General features: G+C 46.3%; 1 protein-coding gene across 26 annotated transcripts in view; it reads left to right on the forward strand.

Moving 5' to 3' along the window:
* The window catches only part of dync1i1a (dynein cytoplasmic 1 intermediate chain 1a), a 41,005-nt gene that overhangs the window by 542 nt on the left and 13,723 nt on the right, over positions 1-26,740 (forward strand). Inside the window, exons 2-13 of one of the 26 annotated variants that reach the window (XM_078081763.1) lie at positions 89-144; positions 933-1,058; positions 1,258-1,372; positions 2,247-2,346; positions 3,139-3,165; positions 3,303-3,344; positions 4,593-4,652; positions 4,934-5,049; positions 18,078-18,173; positions 19,903-20,074; positions 21,028-21,127; positions 21,253-21,378. In XM_078081763.1, coding sequence (XP_077937889.1) covers positions 939-1,058; positions 1,258-1,372; positions 2,247-2,346; positions 3,139-3,165; positions 3,303-3,344; positions 4,593-4,652; positions 4,934-5,049; positions 18,078-18,173; positions 19,903-20,074; positions 21,028-21,127; positions 21,253-21,378 — 1,074 coding nt within the window. In that variant the 5' untranslated portion in view covers positions 89-144; positions 933-938. Of the gene's footprint in view, positions 1-3; positions 145-932; positions 1,059-1,257; positions 1,373-2,195; positions 2,347-3,138; positions 3,166-3,302; positions 3,345-4,592; positions 4,653-4,933; positions 5,050-18,077; positions 18,174-19,902; positions 20,075-21,027; positions 21,128-21,252; positions 21,379-26,740 lie in introns of those variants that run through there. The other 25 variants (XM_040188191.2, XM_078081764.1, XM_078081761.1 and 22 more) reach the window with 25 other exon arrangements.

Below are 26,740 nucleotides of genomic sequence, written 5' to 3' on the forward strand. Positions count from 1 at the left end.
TGAACGACCGACCCGAGGCCTCGACTCGCTGTGACTTTAACGTTCGGCAGACAATGTGCTGATTTCCTTTCTTTCCTTCGGGGTGCAGCAGTGAGACAGTATCTTTGCCGGGTGACACATCATTTATCTGCACGAGTGGACAAGGTACGAGTGTTACAGCAACGCCACGTCAAACGGTCATTTGCGAGAGAATTGTCCCCTTTTCGTTAAATATTCGCTGTCAATCTACTGTATTAAGGCCATAAACGCGTCACACAGCATTTAAATGCGCTTTAATTTTTAAAATAACGCTAACTAACGTTAGCTGCGGGCGCATAACCCCCTATCAATGTTAGTAACGCAGTTAAAAATCCCTTCTCGACACATTTAATGTGTGATTTTATATTTATAGTTGTGGTTAGTGTGGTTTGTCTTTGTCATGGTTGCACCGTTTAGTTTCTGGTTTTCCAATAGCTTCAGCAGACGTTATTAAACAACCAGGGTCAAGTGGCATCTACAGACCGAAAACTACATTTAGGCTGTAAGACCGCCAAGTAAGGCTACATTTAGACTGCAAGACTGCTCAACATAAGTGTACACTTGGGATGTTTAGGACAAAACTACATACCAAACTTGAACTGTAGAAGGTAGATTTTGTACCATCCCTATTAACCACAGATGTATTGTATTTAAAATCTAATATTTTGTATTGAGATCACTCTTCAGAACTGTACTACAGTCACACAGGTGTGGAAATCCCCCCATGGCCCGGTGTGGTGTAGTGCTGACAATTGTCAGGCCAGCAAGGCTACGCAGCCGCTGCAGGCGGCCGTATGACTGCCACACCCAGCGGGTTTCTGGATCATTGCTCGGGTTCCCGCGATAAAGCTATTCTCCATTATGCTGCATCGTGGTATGACAAAACCTGAGCACATTGTCACTCTCGCTTGAAGGACACCATGTCGGACAAAAGTGACTTAAAGGCGGAGCTGGAGCGCAAGAAGCAGCGCCTCGCCCAAATCAGACAGGAAAAAAAGATAAAGGAGGAGGAGAGGAAGAAGAAAGAGGTAAGGAAAAAAGTGAGTAAATTCACACAACCGGCACTCGCGCTGTATGGCTCTCTTGTGCGTATTTTTTGTGTGTTTGATTGCTTTTTGTCAGGCCGTGACACATAAAAAGGCCGAGGTTGTGTGTGTGTGTCCATACCCGCATACAGTCACCTGTCACCGCCCATGTCATGGCGAGTGAGCTGATGTATTTCTATGTGACCTGAAACAGTCAGAGAGCCAGCAGAAGAGAGAGGCCACCCCGGAGGATTCCGACTTGGACCGAAAGCGCCGGGAGACCGAGGCCCTGCTCCAGAGCATCGGCATCTCACCGGAGCCTCCGCTAGGTGCGTAACCCTTTTACCCTCAAAGCCTCTTCCACTTTTTTCTTGTACTGCAAAAAGCATTCGTCGATTGTCACAATTGATTCTTCAAACATTACAGCCCCAAATCCCAGATGAACCCTTTAATGATTAGACTGGGCTCCTCGAGCAGACCAGCAACCAATCACATGTTTAATGAGCTGAAAATGATCAGTATAACTCCGCCTCGCTTGTTATTATCATTGTTGATTATGCTGTATTGGTGTTGTATTACTAACTTTGTAACGCATTGCATTTCATGAGGTTTGATCAGATAACACTGTCGCTCATTCTAAATTGAATTGTAATATATTTGGTGTGCATTGTGATTAAACTGTGATGAACATGACTACTTTGACATGTCAGTTCTACATCTCTGTTTAACATTATTTTCTCTTCCACTATGTATGTCCAGTGTTTCGATAATTCTCCTCTGAAATGCAATTGAAAAATGAATTTATAAAAACCTGTCATGTGCAGATGAATCCTCCCTTTGCTTGTTCAGAAACCGGGTTGTTCAGTGTAGTTTGAATCCCCAGGGTGCTTTCAGCGGCTCTTTGGAAGCACTGTTCTCTAGTGGTCTAAAGTTGCACCAACACCCTCAGCACCTCAAAACGGGGTCACTGCTGTGCCTGTTAATAGCTTAAGTTATTTATAATGCATCTACAAAAGTAGTACAAATGTATGTCTCACAAATGCACAATGTGTTTGATGCCCTGCCTTTCCTCTCCTTTCTTTTTAACATTTGTTATATTTTTCATTCACTGGTTTTTACTTTGTTGCAAATCATCCAATTTCCTTTGAGCAGTCCATTCTTTGCAGCCTGTAATGTCAGATTCATGTTTTTTTCATTATTTAGTCCCGACCCCTGTGTCACCCTCCAAATCAGGGAGCACACCTAGTGAGGCGGGCAGCCAGGATTCCACTGATGGAGGAGCAGCAGCAGCAGCAGCAGGCAGGTAGGCAGGCCGAAACCACACACGTCACGTTCCCCGACCAGTGTCTTGAGAAGCCTCTCTTCACTACGACTCTCATTCAAGAAATGCTAAAGAGGTGAAAGACACACAATAAATCATGACGTGCCGTTGCTTTGGGCTGTGGGTAGTTTTTGACACATATTGTGTTCTTTTCTTGTCAATGGCACGACAGGTTTAGGTGAGGATGGGCGGTGAGGTTGTGTCGCCCTGATGGGTTTTTCTGTGTCTTATCTGTCGCCCGTCATGCCGTCCGGTGTTTTGATGACCGCTGTGCAGGTTGTTGCTTCTCACAGCGCTTGAGTTTGATGTCGAGGTCAGTCTCGGCTGTGATCATTTCTACAGGGGGGGTCGTTACTTTGAGCCAGTAAAAGGAACACCCTCTGAACACGGAGCCCCACGACGATGAACCATAAGTCGGCTGTGAAGTAGCCGATTTGAGCAGACAAAATGTCGGCATTTCCCCCTTTTTCGTCACCATCCTGTCAGTGCTGGCTCAGGTGTCAAAACTGCTGCTGCACCCGTAAACCCTCCACACCAGTAGAGCGACGAGTTACACTTAAGTCCCTGGTGAAGAAGAGCGTGGTCGTCTGGTGCTTTCCATTTGCTTCTTATGGCAGCTGATGGTCAGTGTGTGAGTGATGCCCTCAGGGGTGATATGTTATGCTGGAATGACTGGGGTGGACTTGGGGATTAAAAAAAACCATAAAGTTCCTAGCAGTAATAAATTTACCCCTTTTTATTTATTTATTTATTTATTTTTTGGTTTCTTTTTAGCTTTTACAAATTGGATTTTACAAATAGGTGAGTTAGTTCTACTGCGTCGAATGAATGTCCCGCACCCCTCCCCCCCACCCTCGCCCCAAATCCACCCTGGATGATGGCATGCCATTTTTGAGCTTTCTCCATTTGTGGCTGTGTATGTGTCTGTCCCTTCGTAGGTCAGGTTTTTCTAAAAACAAGTCCCAAGCACAGAGCTCAAGGTAAGGATTTCAAACCCAGGAACGCCCCTCCACCCTCCCCTCGGCCCCTTCCTTTCTTTAGCTGAATTTACCCTCACGTGAACACAGAGAGACAGCGACAGCATTGTAAGTGGTCTCAGGGATGTCTTCCCATCACAATTATTTTTTTTTAAGCCCCTGACAGCACAGCGCCACCCTGTTCCCCTCGTGGCTCGATCCTCCCCCGGTGACTCCCCGACTGTCGCCCTTAAATGTCAGCTCGGAGGATTTTCTGTTTGCATGAGCTGAGCCACCAAAGTCATTTCAGCCTTCACAGAGTTGACAATCTGCTGCTTAAAGTGTCATTGCTGTTACTACAAAACAGCCGGTCTGTCAGTGCGAAGCGAAGCCTTGCCACTCTCCCCTGGCGCCGCGTGGCACGAGCTGAGGGCCTGACGGGCACGTTCACTGGCCCTAAAAGCCATCATCAGAAAGTGTCCTGATGTCAGAAGCGTTCTCCTTTCACAGTTTGCAGACTTGATCCGTCCTTATCGGTTTCAGTTGTTGCTTGATTTCCCTTCTACTTATTTTTGCCTCCCCCAACAATTATGCAGACGCACTGAATTAGCTCAGCTGTTCCCCCAGTGTTTGGTAAGCTCACCGACGATACATCGCAAGTGTATTGTCACGTCTATTGAGCAGGCGAGATCTCAATAAATGCATGTTTGTTGTGCTGTTGTTTGCGAGGTGTAAATCATGTTGCTGGATAGGTCGTTCATGGCTTTCATGCATCATGTGACACAAGTTTGCACAATATAAAACATCAAGGCACAGACGAGTGTGGATTCATATGATGCAATTTAGTGGATGCCGTAAGGGATTAAAAAATTCCAACAAACAATTCTGCTGAGCTTTCCTGCATTTAAATGCCAGCAGGTTAGATGGTTTTCCCACGGGTAAAACAATGCATCATACTGCCGTTCCTCATGTTCTGTCCATAAATGTTTCAGCAGAGCCCAAGGAACCAATTGGTAGAGACGAGATCATTAAATAAATAGGGTACATCAAATCATCATAACACATCATGTCTCCCTGATTGGCCCTTACACGTGGGGGATTAAGACGGCCAACTTTGCATGAAATTTGATGGGAATCCCCACGTTAAGCTGTTCCCTAGATGAGTGTGTCTGCATACTTGCGGTAACGTGTGTCTGTGCGCCGATGTCTGTGTGTTTGTTATAACGTTTGTAAACATGCATGTCCTCTTGCTCCCCCTGTTGGTGACATCAGGACGCTGCAGTGGGACGCAGACCCCTCTGTGCTGCAGCTGCAAGCTGATTCTGAGCTCGGGTACATCTTCCTTCTCTCTTCCAGTTTGCTGTCTGACAAAAATGAATACTGCAGTACATCTTAGTTGGCACTGCATGGCACGTCATAACCAAAACGCACATTTGATCTTCCATTTAAAGGGTAAACCACTCCAATGATGCGGCCTTGTGGAGGTTGAGATAGTGGTTGCATGTTATTTGTTGCTTTACACCTTAGAATGAATGTCAATTGCACGTGGCACAGATCCAAGTCCGTGCGCGATGTGGCCGTGGTAACGGGAAAATGTTGTCTCCGGTACCCAGGCGCAGGATGCAGAGGCTGGGAGCCTGTAAGATCACACAGGTAGACTTCCTTCCCAAGGAGGTGGTGGCTTACTGCAAGGAGACACAGACGCCGCTCACCGCCCACCTGTCTGAAGGTGAGTATTTGTGCGTGTGTGTGAGTGACTTCTCTTGACACTCTGTGTCACACTGTAGGATTTAAGCTGTTTTAGGTTCACACAAAGCAACAGAAGGTGTCATGTTGCAATGATTGTCGTTGTTGTGTGGTTGAATTTGATGCTCCTTCATTTAGCCAGTTCACAGCCTGTAAACCCGGAGTAATTTAAAGACTGACAGATGAACGTCACCAAAGAAGATTCCTGCCTGCCTTGCTGTGTGTGTGTGTTTGTGAGTGTTCTATACACACACATATGTACATTTCTTTTACATATTTGTTATGGACAGCTTTGTATTCTTGACAAGAAAGAGCTGTCATTCACTCCATCGTTATTTCTGTCTGGGCACAAAATGGTAACAAAAAAATAAATAAAAGTGTGTCCTTGCGTGTGTTAGAGTGAGTTTGCATGCAGGGTTGAGTGTGCATACATGGAAATGTGTGCGTGCATATTTGTGTTTCCTCGCGCGTGTGCGCCGAGCAGGAGTTACTAAACACATCCATATGGTGAAGGCGGAGGTTGGTCCCACAGGGGACTTGGCATGATGTTGGTGGTTGTAAATTCAAGGCATATCGATTATAACATCCAGAGTGGTTTCCCACTGGAGCAGAAGAGCGGGGGGGATTTGGACGGATTACAGTCGCAGTTGAGTTTAGCTTCAAGCCTTCGTCTTTCCTCCAAATGCAGATCTTCCATTTATCGCGACGTGTAGGAATGCACAAACAAATACTGCACCTACACACTTTGACTCCAAACCTACTGTCAGACATGTATGGAATAAACACACACACACACACACTCTATGGTCTTCTCTATCTTCCCTCTTTTTGTTGTCAAGACAGCTGGCAGCCATGTGACTGTGAAGGGGTTGTACTTCCTGCTTCCTGTCATTATAATAGATGGTCTGGTGTGGATTCCACGGCCCTCCTCCACCGGCAGACCGCCACACACACACACACACACACACACACACACACCCGTCTGTTCTGATCAGCATCTACGGCACGCCTCAACTCCCCCCATTTCCTCGACGGACCCAGGAATAGATTCATTTATTCAACAAGTGCACATAGGCTCTGACTTACTGGCAGACACGCACACATACAAACACACACATCACAATCACACAAAGTTTGCTCGTACAAGAAGTCTTGTTGTCGAAGGCAGTTTACCTACAGTAAATAGATAGACACAAGTGAAACACACACACACAATACAGCTTTTGTAAACTGTACAAGACAATTTGGTAAAAAAGATGAACTTGTAACGAAATAGGCTGTAATTAGTCAGCATACAGGATACAAAAAAAGTTTTTTTTCTTGGGCTTTCAACCGGATTTTCTGGAGGTCCCTGAATGTGTGTACGAGTGTGCACGCTTGTGTTTCTGAACATCTGGAAGCCAGAGCCGAGCTGTGGAAGTCTACAGGGAGGTGACCTTGGACTGAGGAGACCCCTTTTGTAAACTGCCACAAAGCTGGTGTGTGGGGAAAGAGGAAAGGTGGCTGATGGGAGCACCTGCCCGCACTTCTGGCTCCATGTTTGTTCAGGCCGGCTCCTTTTGTTGATTACTGAGGCGCACACACACACACACAGCACACTCACAGGTTTGTGGCTACAGGTTGTGTGCACCGTTTGCACATTTATACTGTGCAATGATGTCTGCATTTGGACCCTCTCTCTGTGCTCAGACCAGATTCACTATCGTTTATGTTCGTCTATTCTTAATTTTTGAGGAAAAAAATCCTTCCGCCTGTAAGCTATTTATCACTGTCGGGTACTTAAACTCTTGGATGCTTATCCGTAGTGAATATTTTAGAGGATGCAAAACGATTCGTATTCAATAAGATGCTATTGAATTGAACTTTAGAATTAAATTTGACAATTTCTCAGAGCTTCAAAAACAGGTGTGTGTTCTATATATGTGTGTGTGTGTGTGTGTGTGTGTGTGTGTGTGTGTGTGTCAAACTCAAACTCGGCTCTTTATATTGATACCATATTTAACTTTACTTTGAAATGATTGATCCTATCAGCCCAATCCCCAATTCACCGTTTTATAGTTTGTCTAGTTACAGAGTACCGCCCTCTTTTCTTTTAGACATTCTTGGTTTCCCCCTTATCCTTCCTCTCTGCCCTCGGAGGTCTGATCTGGAACTCTTTTACCTCTGTGTTGTACTAAACATATATTATATTTAGAGAGAGAAGAGTGATTTAGTTGGGGGGGGGGTTGGGGAGCCAGCTGGCTACTGTGGGGGAATGAAACGGAAGAGTAAATCTGTCCTAATTATGGTGGTGTATCTCACGGCTGTATGAATCTCTTTGAGTCGACCTCTAGTTGTTGCATCTCATCTGCTTTTCTGATCTGTGTGTGTGTTAAATAGTGATAGGATGTGCTATTTAAAGATGATTTTAACTGTGATTTAGCATGTGCCAGGATTATCACTGCGGGACTGAAGTGGGTCGTGAAAGAGAAATGATAGAAATAATGTACCTATCTATCTACGATGGATCATTTCAAAGGCGCATGTGACGTTCATCGTCATTGCCATCAAATGTTATTCGGGCCTGAATATACTGGATGGGTGTGGATGTTTGGGGGCCCCACATTAAAACTGTAGTATTGACACGTGCGTGTGTGTGTGTTAAAGTGAGGGGAAGTGTAGTCGCATTGTGATCACTTTAAATTACTGACCGATGACTAGGAGGTTATATTCCCTCGTGAACTACTGACCTCTCCAGTTCTTCTATCTGCCCTCGTGCCCAAGGTGGCTGGTGAAGTGTGCTTGTGTGTGTGTAAGACACTTGTGTACGCTTTATCAAACTGCAGATTTGAAATGACTTTTCTTTGTGTTCATCTCAAGTTTTGTTTTTGTTTTCACGAGTTTGTGTTTTCAAAGGAGTTTGTGTGTGTGTGTGTGTGTGTGTGTGTGTGACTCTCATTTAAACCAGTTAATGATATGGCTTTTCATTTCCGTGTCCAACGGCCTTCCTAGAGTCCCGATGTGTAGCTGTCTATGTGTGCTCCCTTTCCCATTGGCTGCCCACTCATCTGTCCGTCCTGAGCGTCCATTGTGAGGGGCAATCGGATTAGCCCCAGTCATGGTTGGCTCCAGCTATTTACTGCCGTCCTAATGGGCATGAATGGACAGGCTTGTCGTGAAGGACGGACGCTTTGTCTGAGTACATAGCAGGGAAATAAAGTAAGGGATAATGTGGTGTGTGATACTAACCTAACCAACTAAGGTCAAACACAGTGTGTGTGTTGGATAGCTGGCGTTTCATGCCTCCGTCTGGTGCCAAACAATGTGGACGTTGCATTTTCAAATATGTGACTGTGTGCTTTTTACCCAAAACAGAAAATAATAAATATCACTTGTGAAAATCTAGAGGGGCTAAGAACATTAAGATATAATCGCCATGTGTCTTATGTCTCATAGCTTATTTTGGGATCGAGACTATTTGTTTCAAAGTTTTGCCAACTCGGACATTGATCATGAAAATTTGTCTCCCCGTTCCCATCAAGCTAGATTGACACGAAGAGCAAACCTGTCACAGCCTCTTTATAGACAGAAATGGGTTTACGGGGTTTGGGTTTATGGAATTAAAATGGGATTGGGCCCAGTCTTTGGGAAGGATCACAACTTAACTCTGCACAAGTCTTAAATAAGACTTAAATAAAATGTTCTACTTAAATTGCAAAATGTAACGCACATAATCATCAGTGTGGAACACAGACACTGTTGAAGAATTTCAGCAGTTTCATTGAGACCGGGAACACTTTCTCATGACTATTATTTAACCACAGCGCTTGAAATGTTCCACCTCCATTTCACTCAGATCTGACAATATCGCGAGGAGCCAAGTTTTTAAACTGCGCGGGAGGAGGCGGTGATATTTTACACCTCATCAAGAAGTGGGCAACCTTGCTGCCTTTCTCTTTGCTTCCCCCTGCGTCCCCCCTCCGGGCTGACCAACCCCCTATTGGCCATTAACGGAGTCAATGTCTCAATACAAAACACTCTTTTACTTTCTACTGATCCCAATCGGAAGATGGCTATCAGTGTGGGTGTGTTTACTTGAGATGTTGGCAAGAGCTGCAGAGGTCACGGGGACGGCAGGTACTTGGCGCACGCGGTTGTGCACGTATGCACGTGTGCAGGTTGCCACTAGATCCGTAATGGGCCCAAGTGAAAATGGCAGCCAAAGAGGATAAGAAGGAAATCAAAATCTGTGTTCACCGGGGAATAAACTGAGCGGCTCGAGGAGCAAAGGGAGAGAAACAAAGCGGAAGCAGCAGTTGTGGAATCACAGGCGTGAGTACTTGCAGGGAACCACAAAGAGGCCTTCAGAGATCCAACTGTGTGTGTGTGTGTTTTGGTGTGATTGGATGCTGCAGAGGCAGACCGCCCCTTCTTATGGTTAAAGGTTCACGGGGTCAGGAGTGTGTATGTTAAAGTCTGCATCTGTATGCAAAAATGATGTGTGAATGGCTCCCTCTCTCCACCCCCCCCCCCCCCCCCTAGTATTTTCTGCACCATTAGTTTTCAGGGTCTGTATAGCTTGAGTATGTAGTTGGTCAGTAATTCACTCCTTAAGTATATTTACTGCAATAAGTGGCTTTCTTTTGACATGTGGTGAACTGGTAATGGCCTCTAATTGCAAGAGAAAACCCATTTCCAAGCGCTAATCTGAAAAGACGCAGACATTTTCTTTTTTTTGTGAGTCTACAGCTTCATAAATATAAACACACATGTGCAGAGCAACAAACATGGGGGAGAAAACAAGCATGCACGGACCAGAGGTTTATTCAGGAGCACATGGGCACATCGACAAACACACACAAACGTCACATAAACTCTAAATAATCCCATAATGGAGCGGTTAAGAAACCAAGCGACAAATTTATGTAACCATTGTGACCATCGGCTACACATTGCTCTAATTACAATGTTTACTTTTCTGCATTTCTTTCACAAACTTCTAAATACATTATGTATGTATTATACATTACATTAACTAATTTGTCAACGGTTAAACACAACATGTCCTTCAGGATTTAATCCAACAGGTTTAGATTTTAAATTGGCTGCAGAGACATTCGGTTGCAAAGGAACCTCATTTCTACAAGACATACTTGATTTCTATATTTTCTATTTCTATAGAGTTTGTATCAGCTAGATACATTGTTTTGTTCATTTTTAACATTATTTTGCTTCTGTGTCTGTATTTAAATACTTACATTTGGATCAACATGACATGCCGATAATGTGGGAATCAACAGGCAACAACGATTGCATGAATGTGCCAAACATTCACAGAGAAAACCGAATGCTTTTATTATGTGAAGTGACGTTGAGGTTCAACCAGCTTTGAGCTCAGACAGCTACCAAAGCAACTGAGAAAAGCTGTGTTATAATTGTGATATTTATTTAAAACTAGTGGGCCCATAAATTTGACCCTTAGATATATTTTTGACATCCTTTTGACCTTTTGGAGGAATTCTTTTTATCGGGTTACACTCGAATTACTAATCTGTTGCCATGTAATAATAATCATTCTGATAATGTAATAAGTGAAAGAAGCCAAATGTTACGGCCTGAATGACGTGATATAAGCGCATTAACCTTTGACCTGCGTATGAAACTGTCTTACTTTTTCTTACTCAACAGAATGTTTCTTATATACAGTGTGTGTATATACATATTTAAGTGTTGAAAAATGTTGAGCATCGTCATTGATTGACACCTTGCACAGCTGTTCCGGTCGGATCTATAAACGTGTTCTGGAGTGCAGCAGCCGAGCTCCAGTGAATATACAGCCTGATGAGTCATTGTGCCCGTGGGTGAGGGGCTGGGGGCGGAAGTTTGCTGGGCTTATAACCCTATTGGTCAGTGACTGAGGCTCAAATGTCGGGCGATTTGTCCCGTTTCTAGATCGCACAACAACAAAAAAACAGGGACTGCAACACACTCTCCGTCCGAACGAGAGCAACGTGATTGAGGGCTTTGTGGGACGTCCTCAAGGACCTGGAGGAAGGACTGTGGTTGCATGACAGTGTTCTTTACATGGTGATATATTCTGTGAAATATATATATATATATATATAATATAATATATTAGTATGCACATGTGTGTGTGTGTGTGTGTGTATTCAGGCACATATGGAAGTGCTTCTCTCATACATTCTTGTTGTACCAGTAAGACGGGAACCAAAGTGTGTGTGTGTGTGTGTGTTTTAAAGTCAAAATTCAAGGAAAACCGTGAATAACCACAGTGAGTGTTTCCAGTGCCCTCGAACGGAATGTACTAAAGTTAGTTTTACTTTGAAAGTACCTTGGAGAGTCGTCTTTTGGTGTTTGGGGACTTGTGGAGTTATTGCCCTGGGGTGGCAGCGTGTAGGGCAGCTATTTAGTGTGTGCGCGTTCTCACACACACTTCACATCGCTCTCGGGTTTTCCTATCATGATCTCCTCTCGTCTATCCTGCAATCGCACGTAATCGGCCGGCGCGTCTCGCTTTCTCTCCTCGCAAAACAAGTCTGAGTTCGTCTTTCACCGTCGCCGCCCTCAAAAGGGCGCGGCCTCCGCTCGCGTTCCGCTCCCGAAGATTGATGCGGGGTCCCGAGCGGTTTCTGTCAAAGCGGCCACGGCTGTGAAAACCCACAAGAACTCTCGATATTAGAGAGAAATAATGTCTTTCGCGGCGCGTAAGGTATTCCAAGTAAGTCACAGATGATTGCAATTTTCCCCTACGACCACCGTATAATAAGGTACATGAACCCCTTCTCCATCTCCCTCTGGCTTTTTCTCTCTCTCTCTCTCTCTCTCTCTCTCTCTCTTTGGCAAAATGGCCATCATCCAAAATAATATTTGCCATCTGATGAGGGCTCTGCATGAGAAGGAATACAGTTTCACGTGCCCCCCTTTTTCTCTCTTCAAGTTGCTTCTTTTTTTTTTTTTTCTTCCTTTTCAGTTAAGTTCGGTTGAACTTGACTTTTTGACATGTTTCGCCCCGGCCTCCCCCCCCCTCCTCTCCCCTGCGCTGCACTTTTCTTTTAGCGTGTGTAAAACACTGTTTGCCTGGGTGGTCTCACTTGCACTCTGAGATCCCTCTGACTCTCTTGGGATTCTCTATGAGAGGGAAGCCTGAAGCTCGCAGCCCAGCGGATAAAGTTTAACCCTTGGTTTGCCTTTTGGACCGCGTTGGACTCTCGGGTTTTAACTGACCAAAACTTTTTTTTAACTTCAAAAAGTCAAAACAAAAATAATCCAGGTTTAAAACTACAAATGTTTGCAACTGTTTTTCAGTCTGCTCTGCAAATCAAATTTAACACATTTTTTAATCAAAGTTGGAATTTCCAGATAATTGTCGCAGTTCTATTATGCTTCAGCTGGACAGTTGATTGAAGTGCGATGCGATGAGCGTGCTGTTCTGTTTGGCCGCAGTGTGGCGTGCGGTTCTGCAGCTCGACAGCAGGGAGCACTCTTGACACACAAACTCAAGGCCTCACCAACCGCCTCCTCAGCCAAAAGCGTCGGGAGATTTTTTTTTTTTTTTTTACTAGAAATGAGTATTGGCTTGAATTAAATTATGCTAATATGAATTAACAGGTTAAATCAAACCTCTTAAACTTGACTTTTAAAGTCCTAATTTAATTAATACAATTCCATCAAAAAGCTTTCTTTGAGTGTGTTGCAGGACCTGCTGGGAATGCTTTTGTCTATTTCAGCAGAATCCAGAGATTCAACCTCAAGCGTCAACCTTTAGCCGGCCCATAAAAGCCGTCGCTCCCATCTGTCCGCCCGTCCCCCATTAAAACAAAATGAAACACCATCACCATCCAAGTGGCAAACACAGACCAACACACACAAACACACGCAGCGTTATTTCTGAGTGACACAAATCCCAGCTCCGATGACGCGTTGAAAGTGAGCCGATGCCCCAGCGGTGATTTTATGTGGGTTTTTTTTGTTGTTTTTTTACCCTCTCTGCTGGTCTCCCTCTCTCTCTCCTGACGGTTTGGAAAGTTTGAAGTCATGGGTTTTAATCAGGGCCCCGAGCATGGCGCGGCGTGGCACGGTGGCTCGTCTTAAAGATGTGGGTCTGGGTCGGGGGCCAAGCCCGGGTGGCACTGCTAGAAAGAGAGTGGGGTTGAGACCGAGAAGGGGGAGGTGAGGTGAGGGGGGGGGGGGGCTGAAAGAGAGACGGAAATGGGGGGAAAATCTAATCCGACTGTACCCACAGCACACAGCGGGGTCGGCCTCAGACTCCTGAAGGCCTCAATGGGCTGCATTAACGAATGCTCATTATGTGAGTGCTTGTGTGCATACGCTGTACACTTGGGTGTGTACACATACACACGCGCACAATGTGCAATATGCGATCATCTGAGGAAGTGCGGTGAAGAGATAAATTAATCTAAATCATCCTGCAGTTTTTAGCCTCACCAGTTTCACATCAGGTCTGGCTGCGTGCGTGCGTGCGTGCGTGCGTGCGTGTATGTATAGGGCGAATACATTTACCCCTACTGCGGTAATCATGACTTGATGAACATGACATGATTAAAAACACGGAAAGGCAAAAAAACTGAATAAAATTAAGAGATGCCGATTTAGTGGACATTTTAATGCATTTTACCTTCTTCTCTCTTCAAACAATTTAAGATCCTCTGAGTCTATATTCATTTGTTCAATGTAGCTGAAAAATCTAATGACATAAAAAATGGGGAGGCAATGCAGGCTCTCCAAAATGTGCGGATGGTTTCCGTTTACAATACGCTGTAGTAGCGTGAACGTAAATGAAGTCGCTTCATTTATAAGTCCTGTCTGTCACCACAGGCCTGTCAAACGCATTTCATTTATCTTGGATATGCCTCATTGTTTTTACCACCTGTATCATTATTTCATGTTGCCTGAAATAATTGTGGTTGAATCGATTGTTTTTATGGTACTTGGATAACTAGGATTAAATTACTGGAGAATTAACGAATTAAAGTGAGAAAATTCCCCGGATGCCTCAGGTCATTTGTAATATCTGAAGAGGTGAAGTTCTGTGTGTGTGTGTGTGTGTGTGTGTGTGTGTGTGTGTGTGTGTGTGTGTGTGTGTGTGTGTGTGTGTGTGTGTGCGCGTGCGCCACATTAGAGCAGCCTTTCAAGTCATCTCAGCCTCCTACTCCTCTGCGTAGTGCTTGTTGTGGTCTGCTCAACAGCCAACCTCCCAGCATCCCTGTCATCTGTGTGTGTGTGTGTGTGTGTCAATATAAATGTGTGTGTTATGGTTGTAGGGTTATTCCCAGTGTGTGAGTCCCCAACAGTCCTCCTGGATCTCCTATTCGGGTCCCTCTTCTCTATCATATCTCTCTTTATGATTAATACCACGGAGTTTCCTAAAAATGAGGTTCTGTCAACTTGGATTGTGCGTGACTCAGTTCAGCAGCCGCCTCCGTGCTGCTATGATCAGCCTCCTAATGCAGAGCCTGGTCCCGTCCTCCCTTCTGCACACACACACACACACACACACACACACACACACACACAGCTCCTAGATAACTACTCCAATTGTTCCTAGCATGCGCTAACTGATTTCAAAACACTACCACTTATTGTGGATCGGGTTCAGAAAAGAAGGTTAGCGACGACTTTGATCCTCACCAAACGGAGCACACGCTAACACGTTATTGCCGTGACACACCAGGCCATTGTGCTCCGTGTGGCAGCCGGAGCGGAGCGGAGGGCCGACGCGTGTGCATCGTTTACGCGCTGTCAGTGTCTTGAAAACCTCTCACCACGCGCTCGATAGTAGCGGCCTGCTGTGAAATAATACAAGATGTTGACGCTAATGAAGCGCTCAGCGGCGTGTCAGCCAGCATTAAGACCATTAGCTTACCTGAACTGTTCCCCTCTTCTGTTACTTTATAAAATCCCGAAAAAGCATTGTGCGTAGAAGACATAACAACAGAGTGCGGATCAGGCTCAATGCAGTAGCTGCTTGTAATGGCCAGTTGACTCCCTCCTGTCAGTCAGAGAGGGTTTCGCTTTGGACGAAAAACCAGCGTAATTTAGTACGAGCACATGTTGCTGCTGTGTATTCGCAACGCAATGCAAAAAGCATGCATGAACAGTGTAGTTACACTATATTACTGCAGTTTTTGTATACTGTTTACCTCACTGACAGTATACGCATGCACTTATGCAGAGCGCACGAAAGGCTGTGCCGTTGCTTCCATCCTCTCTTGTGATGCGAATAAACATTTCTCAGCTTCCAAACAATTTCACAAATTCACGCACTTGCACACGCGTCTGAATGTGTACCCGCACTCACTTTTACCTATTCGTGTGCGTGTGTGCTTGTGTCAGTACCTGCACACCGGGCATCTGTGTGTCTACATACCTGCTGGCTTGTGCCGAATTGACTGGGCACGGGCCAGCATGAGTATGCAGCCGGGGGAAGATTGAAGCAGCCAGACGCGGCCGTCACTGGGGGCCGAGGATATCATTACCCCGCGTGTGTGTGTGTGTGTAGCCGGGCAAAACGAGGGCCCCCAAGCGGAGTTTCATCAAGGTGGACCCCTGTCTGCGGCGAGGGGGAGGAAACCAGTTAACCTGTCGTCCTGCAGCGAGGAGCGGCATTAAGCGGCAGGTGGAAAGAAAAACGCAACCCAGTGACGAGCAAGGAGAGTGCAGATACTTACAGGGTAGCACGCGGGCAAACTCAAACTGCGGAAGATTGTTTCTTTTGGATTTATCCTGCCTGCTTCTCTTGCAACTCTGCAGGAAACCGTGTTGTGTCCCTTTTTAAAAAAATCGTTTTGTATCATTGTTTTCAACCCAGGGGTCCCGACTTTCCAGCGTCGTTTACAGCGATATAGCTTTTTGCTTAACTTGCGTACATGGAAATGTATCTCTGAAAAATTTCCATTTAAAGGAAGTGAATGGGGATATTTCTGTTGCGGTTCTCTTGACAGAACAACTTGATGCATGGCCGCTGGCAACGACATCAGCAGTATCTGTCTCCCCCCTCGGTGAGGTAACCCATAGGCCATGAATCACGCTGCCTCGCTCCAGCGTCCTGTGGTCCCGAGGGGGGGAGGCGGGGGGGGGGGTTGACAGTTTGACGGCTCCTCAATGTGGTCTCTCTCTCCTCTGCTCACGCTCCTCCCATCCCGATCACCACACATTCCGACCGGACCGTTCACGTAAGGTCAAGAAAAAAGGAGGAATGGAAGTTTTGCCGCGTATCTTCACAACGCTGGTTAGCAGGACTCGGGTTTCTGTGTCACATGCTGAAGCCTTCGCTGAGTAATCACAGCAGTTTGTGGAGGATGAGACCGAGCGATGAGACCGAGCGATGAGACCGAGAGATGACGGAAAGAAAAAAATACATCCGAGAGAAATTGAGCTTAACAAACTGAAGCATGGCGGGAGGGACAAAAGGGTTCTCCGACATGGAGAGCTAGTCTGGCCGTCTGCCGGTCTGGTCCTCTCCGGCCTGCCCTCCATACTGGTGGGTCACTGGTGTTTGGATCTCTACAGCTGACTGGTAACCACCGACTTGGACTCAGCCTCACCGCCCTGTGTTAGATTTAGCTTAGTTATTTATTATGTACACACAGTATAGAAAGTACAGTCATAAATCAAAGGATTTGACTTAGCCGTGAAAAAAAAAGGGAAAACAAAGGCAGACAAAGAGAAGGATGTACTGGGAACCCTTAAATAATCCACAACAAATGCCAGAAACTATTGTATTGTAATAATCATTTTGCTAAATCGCTCCACCAATCAAAATCACATTTGTGTCTTTTTAAAGCGGCAGCAGTGAGTTCATCAAGAGCTCTGGCGAGTTCAAGTGATGAATTGGACAGTTCATCCGGTGCAAGAGCGGCTCTCGAGCAAGTGGTTTTAACGGTGCCCCCGGGCCATACTCCAGCTGAGTTAAACACACCCGACCTGTGTGTGTGTGTGTGTGTGAGAGAGAGAGACAGAGACGCGACACGTCCGAGGGTGTGATGTAGTCACTTCCTCCCGCTGGACTGAGCGACTGTTGTCAGCCTGACCCTGCGCCAGTTAACCCCTCGCCACCCCTGGCACTGCAGGCGAGGGCCCCGGGTGTGTGTGTGTGTGTGTGTGTGTGTGTGTGGCATGTGTGTTGTCAGACCACAGGTGTCCGGTCACGGTGTTAAGAGGGCTTCTGAGAGGCCCCCCGACTCCCAGCATCTGTTTCGGAGGGACGGAGCGGCAGCAAAGGGGAGGAGAGGTTGGCAAGGGTTACTAACACATGCCCCGAGGGGTGTGGGGCTTGTTGGGCGGGGGGGGGGGCAGTAGCTGACAAGCAGGTGCCTATGTTGATAGTAACCCTTCATACTTGAACCCCACCTCATTCCAAACACACAGACACACTGCTCACACTCACGATATATATTCTGAAAAGGGAAGGCGTAATTGCAGAGCCTGATTGGAAGAATGCAGCGGGAATCCCCTTTTAGACACACACATCTCTGGAGCTTCTTGCTCGGGGTCAAAGGTGAAATCAAAAGAAAAGGGCTCACACAACTCGGACATTTCCTGCTGTGTGTGTGTGTGTGTGTGTGTGTGTGTTTTGTCCACACATGCGGACCACGTGGACACATGCTACAGCTACAACACAGATTTGGTCACAGGCTGGTTTCCTGTTGAATTTGTTTCACCACCGAGATCATGTGTACTTAATATCCACAAGCAACACTTATAGAAACTCTTAACTTCTTAACTGTTGCGACTGCAGTCCAGAGTAGAAGAGTATATTTTAAGGGCTTAAATTGGCAGTCTTGTATAAAAAACCTGTGCGTCTGTAAATCAAACCCGTTTGGACCCGATGTTCGTTAGTCAGGTGTACCGGTGCGTGTCTGGCAATGATTATTTTGCTAAGAAGGGGGGCGGGCAGAGTACACAGCGGGAGGTTGAAGAAAATTGGAACAGCTGTTGATTAACATGAGCGCTTCCTCTCTTTCTTTTTTTTTTCTTTTTTAACTATCACAGTGGAGGAAGAAGAGGAGGATGAAGAGATGACGGAGGTGAAGCCAGGCCCCGAGTCTGAACAGCAGGATGAAGAGGACAACAGGGAAAATGCAGAAGGTACAAAGGATTGATGAATGACTCCCGACTACCGCAAACACAACACTTTCCATTCTTCATCCTCCGGTCGCTTTCTCCCCGCGACTTCTCACATGTTGTTGGTCAAACTGTCACGAAACACGGCCACTTGTGTGTGTGACACCCTCGGCCAGTCGGTGGGGGTTAAGACGGGTGCAGCAGCATATCAGCTCCATGGCATGTGGGGGTCAGCGCTGATTAAAAACCTGTCATGTGACCCTTCGACCACACTTCAAAGTGGAGCGGAATGGAGAAGTGTGTCTGTGGGTGCGTGTGCGGACGGTCCGTGGGGTCAAATATGGATCGGGCCGGGCGGGTGAAATACAACATGTGATGGAGACACAGATTAACGGACATGCTCGCATTCAAACACACACACAAGCGCAAACACGCCGTAACTCAAACACGCACGCAGACACACGTATGCACACGCACACGCACTCATAAACACAGTCATCCCTCTTCATCCCGGCCTATTAGAAGGTCTGGCCTTTGATCTCTGCCACTCGATTCACTGGGTCTTTTCTGACAACTCGTAAGAAATACAAAGGGATAGAGGGGATCAAAGTCAAGAGGCAGGGTAAAGGTCGACGTATGTGTGTCTGTGCGTGCCGGCGTGCGTGTGTAAAATTGCGTGCGCGCTTGGGGACAGTGACTTCAAAAACCGGACTCCGTGCTGCGCCGCCATTACGTTCAAAGGGAGGCGTCCTGCTCAGAGGGCTTTGTTTTCTCTCTTGTTTATGAAGTTCTTGCAGTAGGGTTTTATTAGAAAATATGCATTAGGAGCTGTTTGTAGTTTATTATGTCCCGGACGGGATTCTGGTTTTGATAGAGATAAAATGAATGTTAATCCGACATTGGAAACACGTCATGTGCTCGTTCTTTCTGCAGGCAATGAAAATAGCTGCGTACAGCACAGAAAGATGCAGAGAGGCATCTGTACTTTTGTCAGTGATAAAAGTACAACGTATGAGGAGCTCAGGGACAGACAGGAGGGAGGTCAAACATAAGAAATAAAAAATACAATATAATAGAAATAAAATGAGAATGAGATGATCAGTGCACCGGTGCCAGTTATGAAGGTACAGAGAAATGCCAGACGAAGCAGAGACACAAACGTCCCAATGTCTGATAATGGAGTAAGTAAAGAGTTTAAGGCTGTTGGACAGAGAGAACAACGACATAACAGTTTTTTGCATGTCCCATCAAAGTATAATGACTTGTATTTTATTGATTTGAAATGCCATACGCACAAGCATTATTGTTTGTTTGTTAATAGGGGTAAATAAAACGAGGGCTTAGCCTGAAAGAGAAAAAGAAAAAAGAGATTGTGGAATATACTTTTAATATAAATAAAGGAAAATGGATAAGGCCCAATACCCTACAATGAACAGTAACAACATGAGTCCATTTATATTTGTGCTGTTATTCATTATGAGAAACCAATAATAATCTATTAATCATATACTTTTGGTCTATTTTTCTAAGCAAAAATCCAAAACATTCCCAGCGTGCGGCTTCCAAGTTAGAAGTATTTACTGCCTTTCTTTGTCAAGTAACTATTACACATGAAATATCTCTGGGACTATTGGTCTGAGTTTGTAGATCATGTAAGTACGACTGGTGTTGTTCACTGACATTTAACACAGAACAAACAACGGTTTGTCGAACGATTGAAGACTTTGTGTCCGTGCCATGTTCCTTTCTTCAGGCCCATTTCCAGTCCTGCGCGAACTGACAGAGGAGGAGAGGCAGCAGATCCTGCACTCTTCTGAGTTTCAGAGCTTCTTCGACTGCAGCATCCGGGTGATGGAGAGAGCTCTGGCCGAGGACCGAGACATTTTCTTTGACTACAGCGGCCGGGACCCGGAGGACAAAGAGGGGTGAGCAGAGAGGAGGCGAGACAGGGGCAGGAGGAGGAGTGAGCCTGTGTTTTGATATAAGAGCACATGTGAGTGTTTACTTGCACGTCTCCAACTGCAAAATGTGCATAGACTCCTGCCCAGTGTGTCCATGCAGGGGCCTTTGTTCTTCAACATGCATGTCTTCCTGCTGATGTCACACTCTCTGGAGGGAGGAGAGGGGGGTGGGGGGGTAAAAACTCCTGTGAAGTGACACAAGAGCATTGTTTTGCCGTCCGAAGAGTTGCCTCCAAATGGAGGTCAGTGAAAGTGTTGGTTGAAGTTATAAGAGTACTGCTCTGCTATTACAGAAGAATGCAGCTCACTTCATCTTGGACCACTGCAGCCACAGAGAAGCATCAAGCCTGTGGTCAAATAGAGATTATGTCTAAAATAGACCGTGACCCAGTGCTTGACATCCGTCCTCCTCTTTGTTTCCACGCACATGCTATTCCTGAAACCGTAACAACATAACCAACATTTCATCACATCGTTTATGCTGCTATTAATTCTCGCATAGCTTTGACTGAACTGATTAGTCTACAGCATCTGTTGCAATAAGCGCTTAAGTAAGAGTCTGCCTAGCGTGCGTCATGGAGAAAAACACATCACCGATTTGTTTGTCTACTTTTGTTACCATGCTTTACTTTGAACTACATTTGACTTCATCTCACTGAAGTTATGTATTTTCAGTCATTTTGTCATGCATAAATTCCACTTTTAGCAATCAGCTACAGGTGTAATGCTACTCTGTGATTCAGCAAATAATGATTCATTGATTCAGCAAATAGTCCAAAATAGTGTCTGCCTTAACCGCAATGCATTAGGTTTTGGTGGCATACTTTGTGAAGATCCGGAGAATTACAAACAACAGTGATGACAAATGAGCCCTGCAGACAGAAGGACTTTCTTTTAAACGTCTGGTGCTTTTTCAGAGACTCGGGGAGCGGCTCCAGTCTGTCCTTCAGTCGTCTCTTCTACGATGAACACTGGTCGAAACATCGCGTGATCACATGTCTCGACTGGTCCACTCAGGTGAGGCTGGCATCCTGGTGTGTCTCACTTTCAACTGCCACTGAACATTTTCTTCTATTTCGCCACGGCGTATTCCCAAATTCAAAATCTTGGTAATAAAAGTTTTTTTTTTTTTCTCCTCTCAGTATCCCGAGTTGCTGGTTGCCTCCTATAACAATAATGAAGATGCTCCTCATGAACCGGATGGTGTTGCGCTTGTATGGAACATCAAATTTAAGAAGGCCACACCAGAATACGTCTTTCACTGTCAGGTACTTCAACCTCTCCCATAGTTCCATACCCGTAGACCATCGTAGCAGTTAAGCTGGTTGTGCTGTATTTTCCTTGGTTTTGCTGCAGCGCAAAACACAGAAAAAAAGAACAAAACCTCCCCCATCTTCCTATTATCTCTTTGTATGTCTTTCAGAATTTCACACTGAATAACACCATTGTTCTCCAATTTCTTATTCTCTGTACAGCAATCCAACAGTCAGTTAGTATTTTTCCTCTTTTCTACCCTATAATGACCTCTGTCAATGAAGCGTAGCGAGTGAAGAAAAGGGAAATGAGAAGCAGCTCCACATGAGCTAGTTTGACCCTCCACATTGGATTATAGCTGAACACTGCTACCAGAGGCAAGTTTTAATGGAAGGAGCCCGGTAGGAAAGAATGTCATTGATGGGCGAGATGCTAATAACAAGTGACACGGAGAAAACGGTCGGGAGGAGGGGCGGGACTGAAGAATTTGGTGTAAGGGCTTCACGGCTCCCTCGAGACAGGCGAGGCCCTATAGAGACGTCTCTGCAGTAAAATGATGTGGCCTACCGCTTCCTCACCCTACGCTGCCACATGTGCGTTAGCCCACCCACGTCGATGCTGCGTCCGACATCAGCGCCGCTGTGCTTTCCAATTACCGAGTGAAACACTTGAAACGTACACATGCACCTGTACTGGCGTGGCGGTCAAAGGCATTCGCGCCCCCCCCCCTCCCCGCTGCTCAGACATCGTGTCAGAAATGCACGCGCTCTCGCGCTTTTAAGTGTCATTCAAACGAACGAAACACAGAAATAGATTTTCTCTCCTTTTTTCAATCACACGCAGAGCCTCATATTCCTGCCGACCGCATGCCGCGTGCAAATATTTCAATGCGAAACTCGCCGTACGCGTCCAGCTCCGCAGTGGATTTTAAGGCGCTCCGGCACCGTAATTTATGCCGCTGTTGAAATCCATGTGGTCTTAAGGGTAGATTACAGTGATGCGTCTTGTAGCTGCACGAGTCAGTAGTTTTTCCATCTGGTTCTCGGACAAAATATGTACAGTACGTCTGACTTTATTAAAAATGTGGTTTTCTGAAGCATGCTCATCTGTGAATCATGACTGTGTAATTTTAGCCGTTTGGGAAGAAGATATTTGTGTTAGCGGCTGATAAAATGCTCGGTTTATCAAAAGGGGGCAATCGGCTGCTAATGTGTACAGCAGAGCTAAACTGTACTGAAGTGGAAATGGGAGCTGGAATAAAATAGCGCCTGTTTAGCATCAAAAACAAAATAGCAATCTGAAACATAGCAAAGCATTATCAGCGGACTTTGTTTTTGCTTCTCCCTCTCGTGCGAACCGCTTCTCCAAACGCAGTGGACTTGTTCACATGCTGAGATTTGTTCCAAGTGTGTGTTTTACTGGAACGACGTGCATTAGACAAAGCGATATCAAATAGAGAAAAGACAGACGAAGAATTGAAAGAGAACAGAAACTCCCAAGTGGCCCACTTTCCTACCGCCCCGTGTTAGTCAGTGAGCTCGTGTGGCCTGGGGCCGCGCCATGCTCTTTTCACGAGGGGGAACAGAGAAGTGAATGACAGAAAAACAGCGAAAGATGGATCGAGCGGGGAGCAAATAAACAGGGCCTTATAAATCACACATGGAGATGACTTCCTCTGTCCCTGTTGTGTCGGGATGAAAGGAGCAATGGAGTGGTTTGACGGGACGGGGGGGGTAGATGGCGGGAGACATTTCTTTTACATTCGAGGCTCCCCCGTTAGCTGCGGATCAGATGACTCTTAATGTGCGAGCATGTTCGGCCGCTTAAGCTCCTCAAACCACACGGCCGGGTGCCTCCTCCCCGCTCTCGCTCTACTTTCTCCTATTTCTCCTCGCACCTTCCACCTCCCCATCCTCAACTGAAGGAGCCCAGAGGCAAACGGTTGGGCATTTGTTGCCAGTGTTCCCCTGCGTTTGGCTGCATAGGTAGATGACTATTTGTGTGCAGGGTCATGTCGGTGTGAGCGTCACACACACAAACATGAGGAGGAGAGCGCTGTGGGATGGTTGGATGGTTGAGGGTTGTGCGGTTGTAGTCTGGTTCAGCGGGGGCTTCGTCGTATAAAGCTATTGCTTATTGAAGGCTTCGTGTTTCAGACGGGGTTTTGGTGAGGTCAGGCTTCTACATTTCTTGCCGGGCCGTGTGCAGTTTGGTGAATGGTCTTGCAAAATGGTCTCTTCTTTCTTTTAAAAAAGAAAAATACGCAATCAAGTTTCTTCTGCTACGTTTTGATCATCTCAATTATTTCCAGTGCAGTTTTATTTATTTCGGCTTTTTTTGACGCAGTTTATACAGAAGAAACGTCAAACAAACTTGAATGGTGCAAAAAAAATGGTGTTTTTGTATTTGGCCTCATTGGAGAAAAATCTGTTCAATAGTTTTGATGTACACGTGCACGTTTATACACTTTCTTTTCATTCCTACTCTTTATTCAGCTTCTGTGGTTCTTCTGTGATGAGAAATTACCTTCATCTGTCTTTTATTATGACACTAAGCAAATTAAATACATCACGGCCCTTCAACTCTGCTTCATTCTAGGCAGTAATGGCGCGTTTCCACCGAGCGGCACGGTACGGTACGGGTTTTATTTGTGTCTCCACTGCCAAAAGTTGAGAATGGTACCAAAAATCCGGACCGTACCACTTTTTGGGTACCCTTCCGTTGGGGTACCTGGCACAGTTGTTTGGTACTAAAGGGTGGAGCTAGACTCACTGCAGAACGTTGATTGGTTGAAAGAGTGTCGTCATTTGCGCGCGTGCCGCAAGGGTAAAGACAACACACGAGGCGCCATTTTTAAACTACAACATCGTCGCAACAATGTCGCCGCGCAGCATTACTTTACCGTGTATGTCCACCATTGTGGTTTGCGGTTAGCTTTCAGTTTTCGCGCGATCGAATGACGTCAATCTACTTTCCGTCATATACCACGCCAGTAAGGGTACTGTTGGCGGTGGAAACGCTCGCCAAATCATGGTTAACAGACCTGACCCGTACCGTACCATACTGCTCGGTGGAAACGCGCCATAAATGAACTATATCGGTGTCACGGTACAGTATGGGTCCTCCATACCGCCCCCTTAAGGGCTGATGACCTCACTTTCGGAGCCATGATCTGCGATGTAGTCGAGGAAGTGTGCGATCCATCAGTGTGTGTGGGCGGGGCTCGTGCTCCAGGAGTCAGGGGGCTGCCGGTGCTGAGGATTCTGGCGTGTCCCCCCCCCCTCATCACGGATGTCTCAGCAGTTGGACCCGTCATCGCCCCGTCCCAGTTGGGTCCAATCTTGTAACTTCACACCGGCCTCTCAAGTGGGCAAAGTCACACCACATTAAAGCGCCCGTTTGACTTAAAGCCTCTGCCGAACCCCTCCCCAGACCACAGGCCCCCCCCTGTAACAACCCCCGCTGCTGCTGTCATATCCCATCGGACTCATATTTTTATTAATATCCTGCTGCTTTGCATCGGCCGCTGGGCCTTTGACACTTCCACGACTTGCGGAGAAAGAGGAGCAGAGCGGGAGAGGAGTGGGAGGGAGGGAGGGAGCGAGAGGGTGGAGAACTCCAACAGTCCAACAACCTCAACTGGAGGATGAAGCCGTATTGGGTTCAAATGGCTCAGCAGAGCGGTTGTGCTCTCTGAGCACATGGGTTAAGGCTGTGTGACTGACTGTACTTGATTTGCAGCGCGCTTCTTCTGCTGGCAAAAACAATATAGTGTTGAATTGTGCGGTAGCTTCAATTTATTTTCTACGACTCCTGGTCAAATCCTTTGGTATCTGATCTGAGTCGGGGAACATTTTCATTTAAACTAGCCAGTGTTCTTTATTCAATACTGCTCCGTTCAGCAGTTCAGCACAATTAGTAAGAGTTCAATGTTTTAGGGAAATGGTAAAGGAATTTCATCCAGTCCGCTTATGGTACAACAAGAAACCTAAGAAGCATAGTTTCTCCAAACCCAGCTCAAAATGAGTGTTGTTTTGGTATCCGTACAGAATCTTTGATCTAGTTTTTGACATCTCCACAGTGTGTGTGGTATTATTAACGTCTATATAAAGGTAGAAGGAAGAAGTCAGTACCAGAATAGAAAAGATCACTACATGGTCTAACAAGTCTATTTACAATACAAATTAAAGCAACGGACCAGCAATCCGACAAGCAAACAAACAAACAAGTTTGGGAAACAAGGGACTGGGGCTCTAGGAGGCAGAAAAAGGCCTATTTGTCTTCCTCGAGCCTCCTCCTCCTGCATTTGCTCTGGCAAAGCTTCATTCTATGCCTGAAACCGCAGTGACAAAATCCGTGGGGTGTCATAAACGAGTGGAGCCAGGGGGGGAGAAAGGGAGGAGGAAGGTGGTTGAGAGGAAGGGGGAAGTTGAGAAGCAGGGATGCGAGGGGAAGACACTGGGATCCATCTGGTCCCGATAAGGCAGAGTGGAAAACAGATGAGTGCGGTGAGGGAGGGAAGGAGCATGGATCTACTTGGGCGCATATACTCGCTGGCGTGCACTGTCAGCCCCCCCACCACCCACCTCTTTCTTCTCACCATAGCACGATTGCTCCATTTCTGCATTCCCGAGCCAACTTAAGCAACAGTTTGTTGCCCGAGGAGAGAACGAAAAGGGAGGAGGAGGCAACAAAGGAGGGAGTGTTTGCCTCTCTAGCTCTCTTTCTTCTCTTTCAGTCATTCCTTCGAAGCACCCCGATCCCTCGCTGGGTGCCATCTTTCATCAGTGCCTACATGTGTGTATTATCCTCCGCAGAACACTTCCCATCGCTATAATGAGGGCTGCCAGAAGCACTTAGCCTTGTGAGTCTATGCAAGATGTGGCAGACGATACTGTGCGCGCACACGCAAACAGCACTGCAAAGCCCTCGCCCGGGGAGAGAAACGAGACCCAGCATTCCGGCTGCAGGAGCGCCGCCCCGTGAAACTTCCACAGTTTTCATCTCGGCCCCTAATACGCCGGAGTGACTCTCGCCGCTGCGTTCTCTTCCGGGAGCTGTCACTCCCCCACGTCCCCTCCGTCCCCATCCGTCCGGCCTGGCAGGGGACGAGAACCATCCACGCCGCCACCGCGTTTTGGAAATGAAACGGCAGGTTAGCAATCGTGTCGCACTCGATATGCGTGAGCGTGGTCGATCAATCTGAAAGGAGGAGGAGCCACAGGGGTGTGGGAGGAGCGTGGTTGTATTTGATTTGAGGGAAAGGTTTGAGATTTGCTTCTTTAAGAGTTAGTTGGAAGATTGCTAATATAAATGCCCAATCTGAGTGTGAAGCTTTCTTTTAAATCAGAATTTCAGCTTTACAGTCGTGTTTGC

This window comes from Gasterosteus aculeatus, chromosome 10 (assembly GCF_964276395.1).
Source record: "Gasterosteus aculeatus chromosome 10, fGasAcu3.hap1.1, whole genome shotgun sequence".
NCBI lineage: Eukaryota > Metazoa > Chordata > Actinopteri > Perciformes > Gasterosteidae > Gasterosteus > Gasterosteus aculeatus.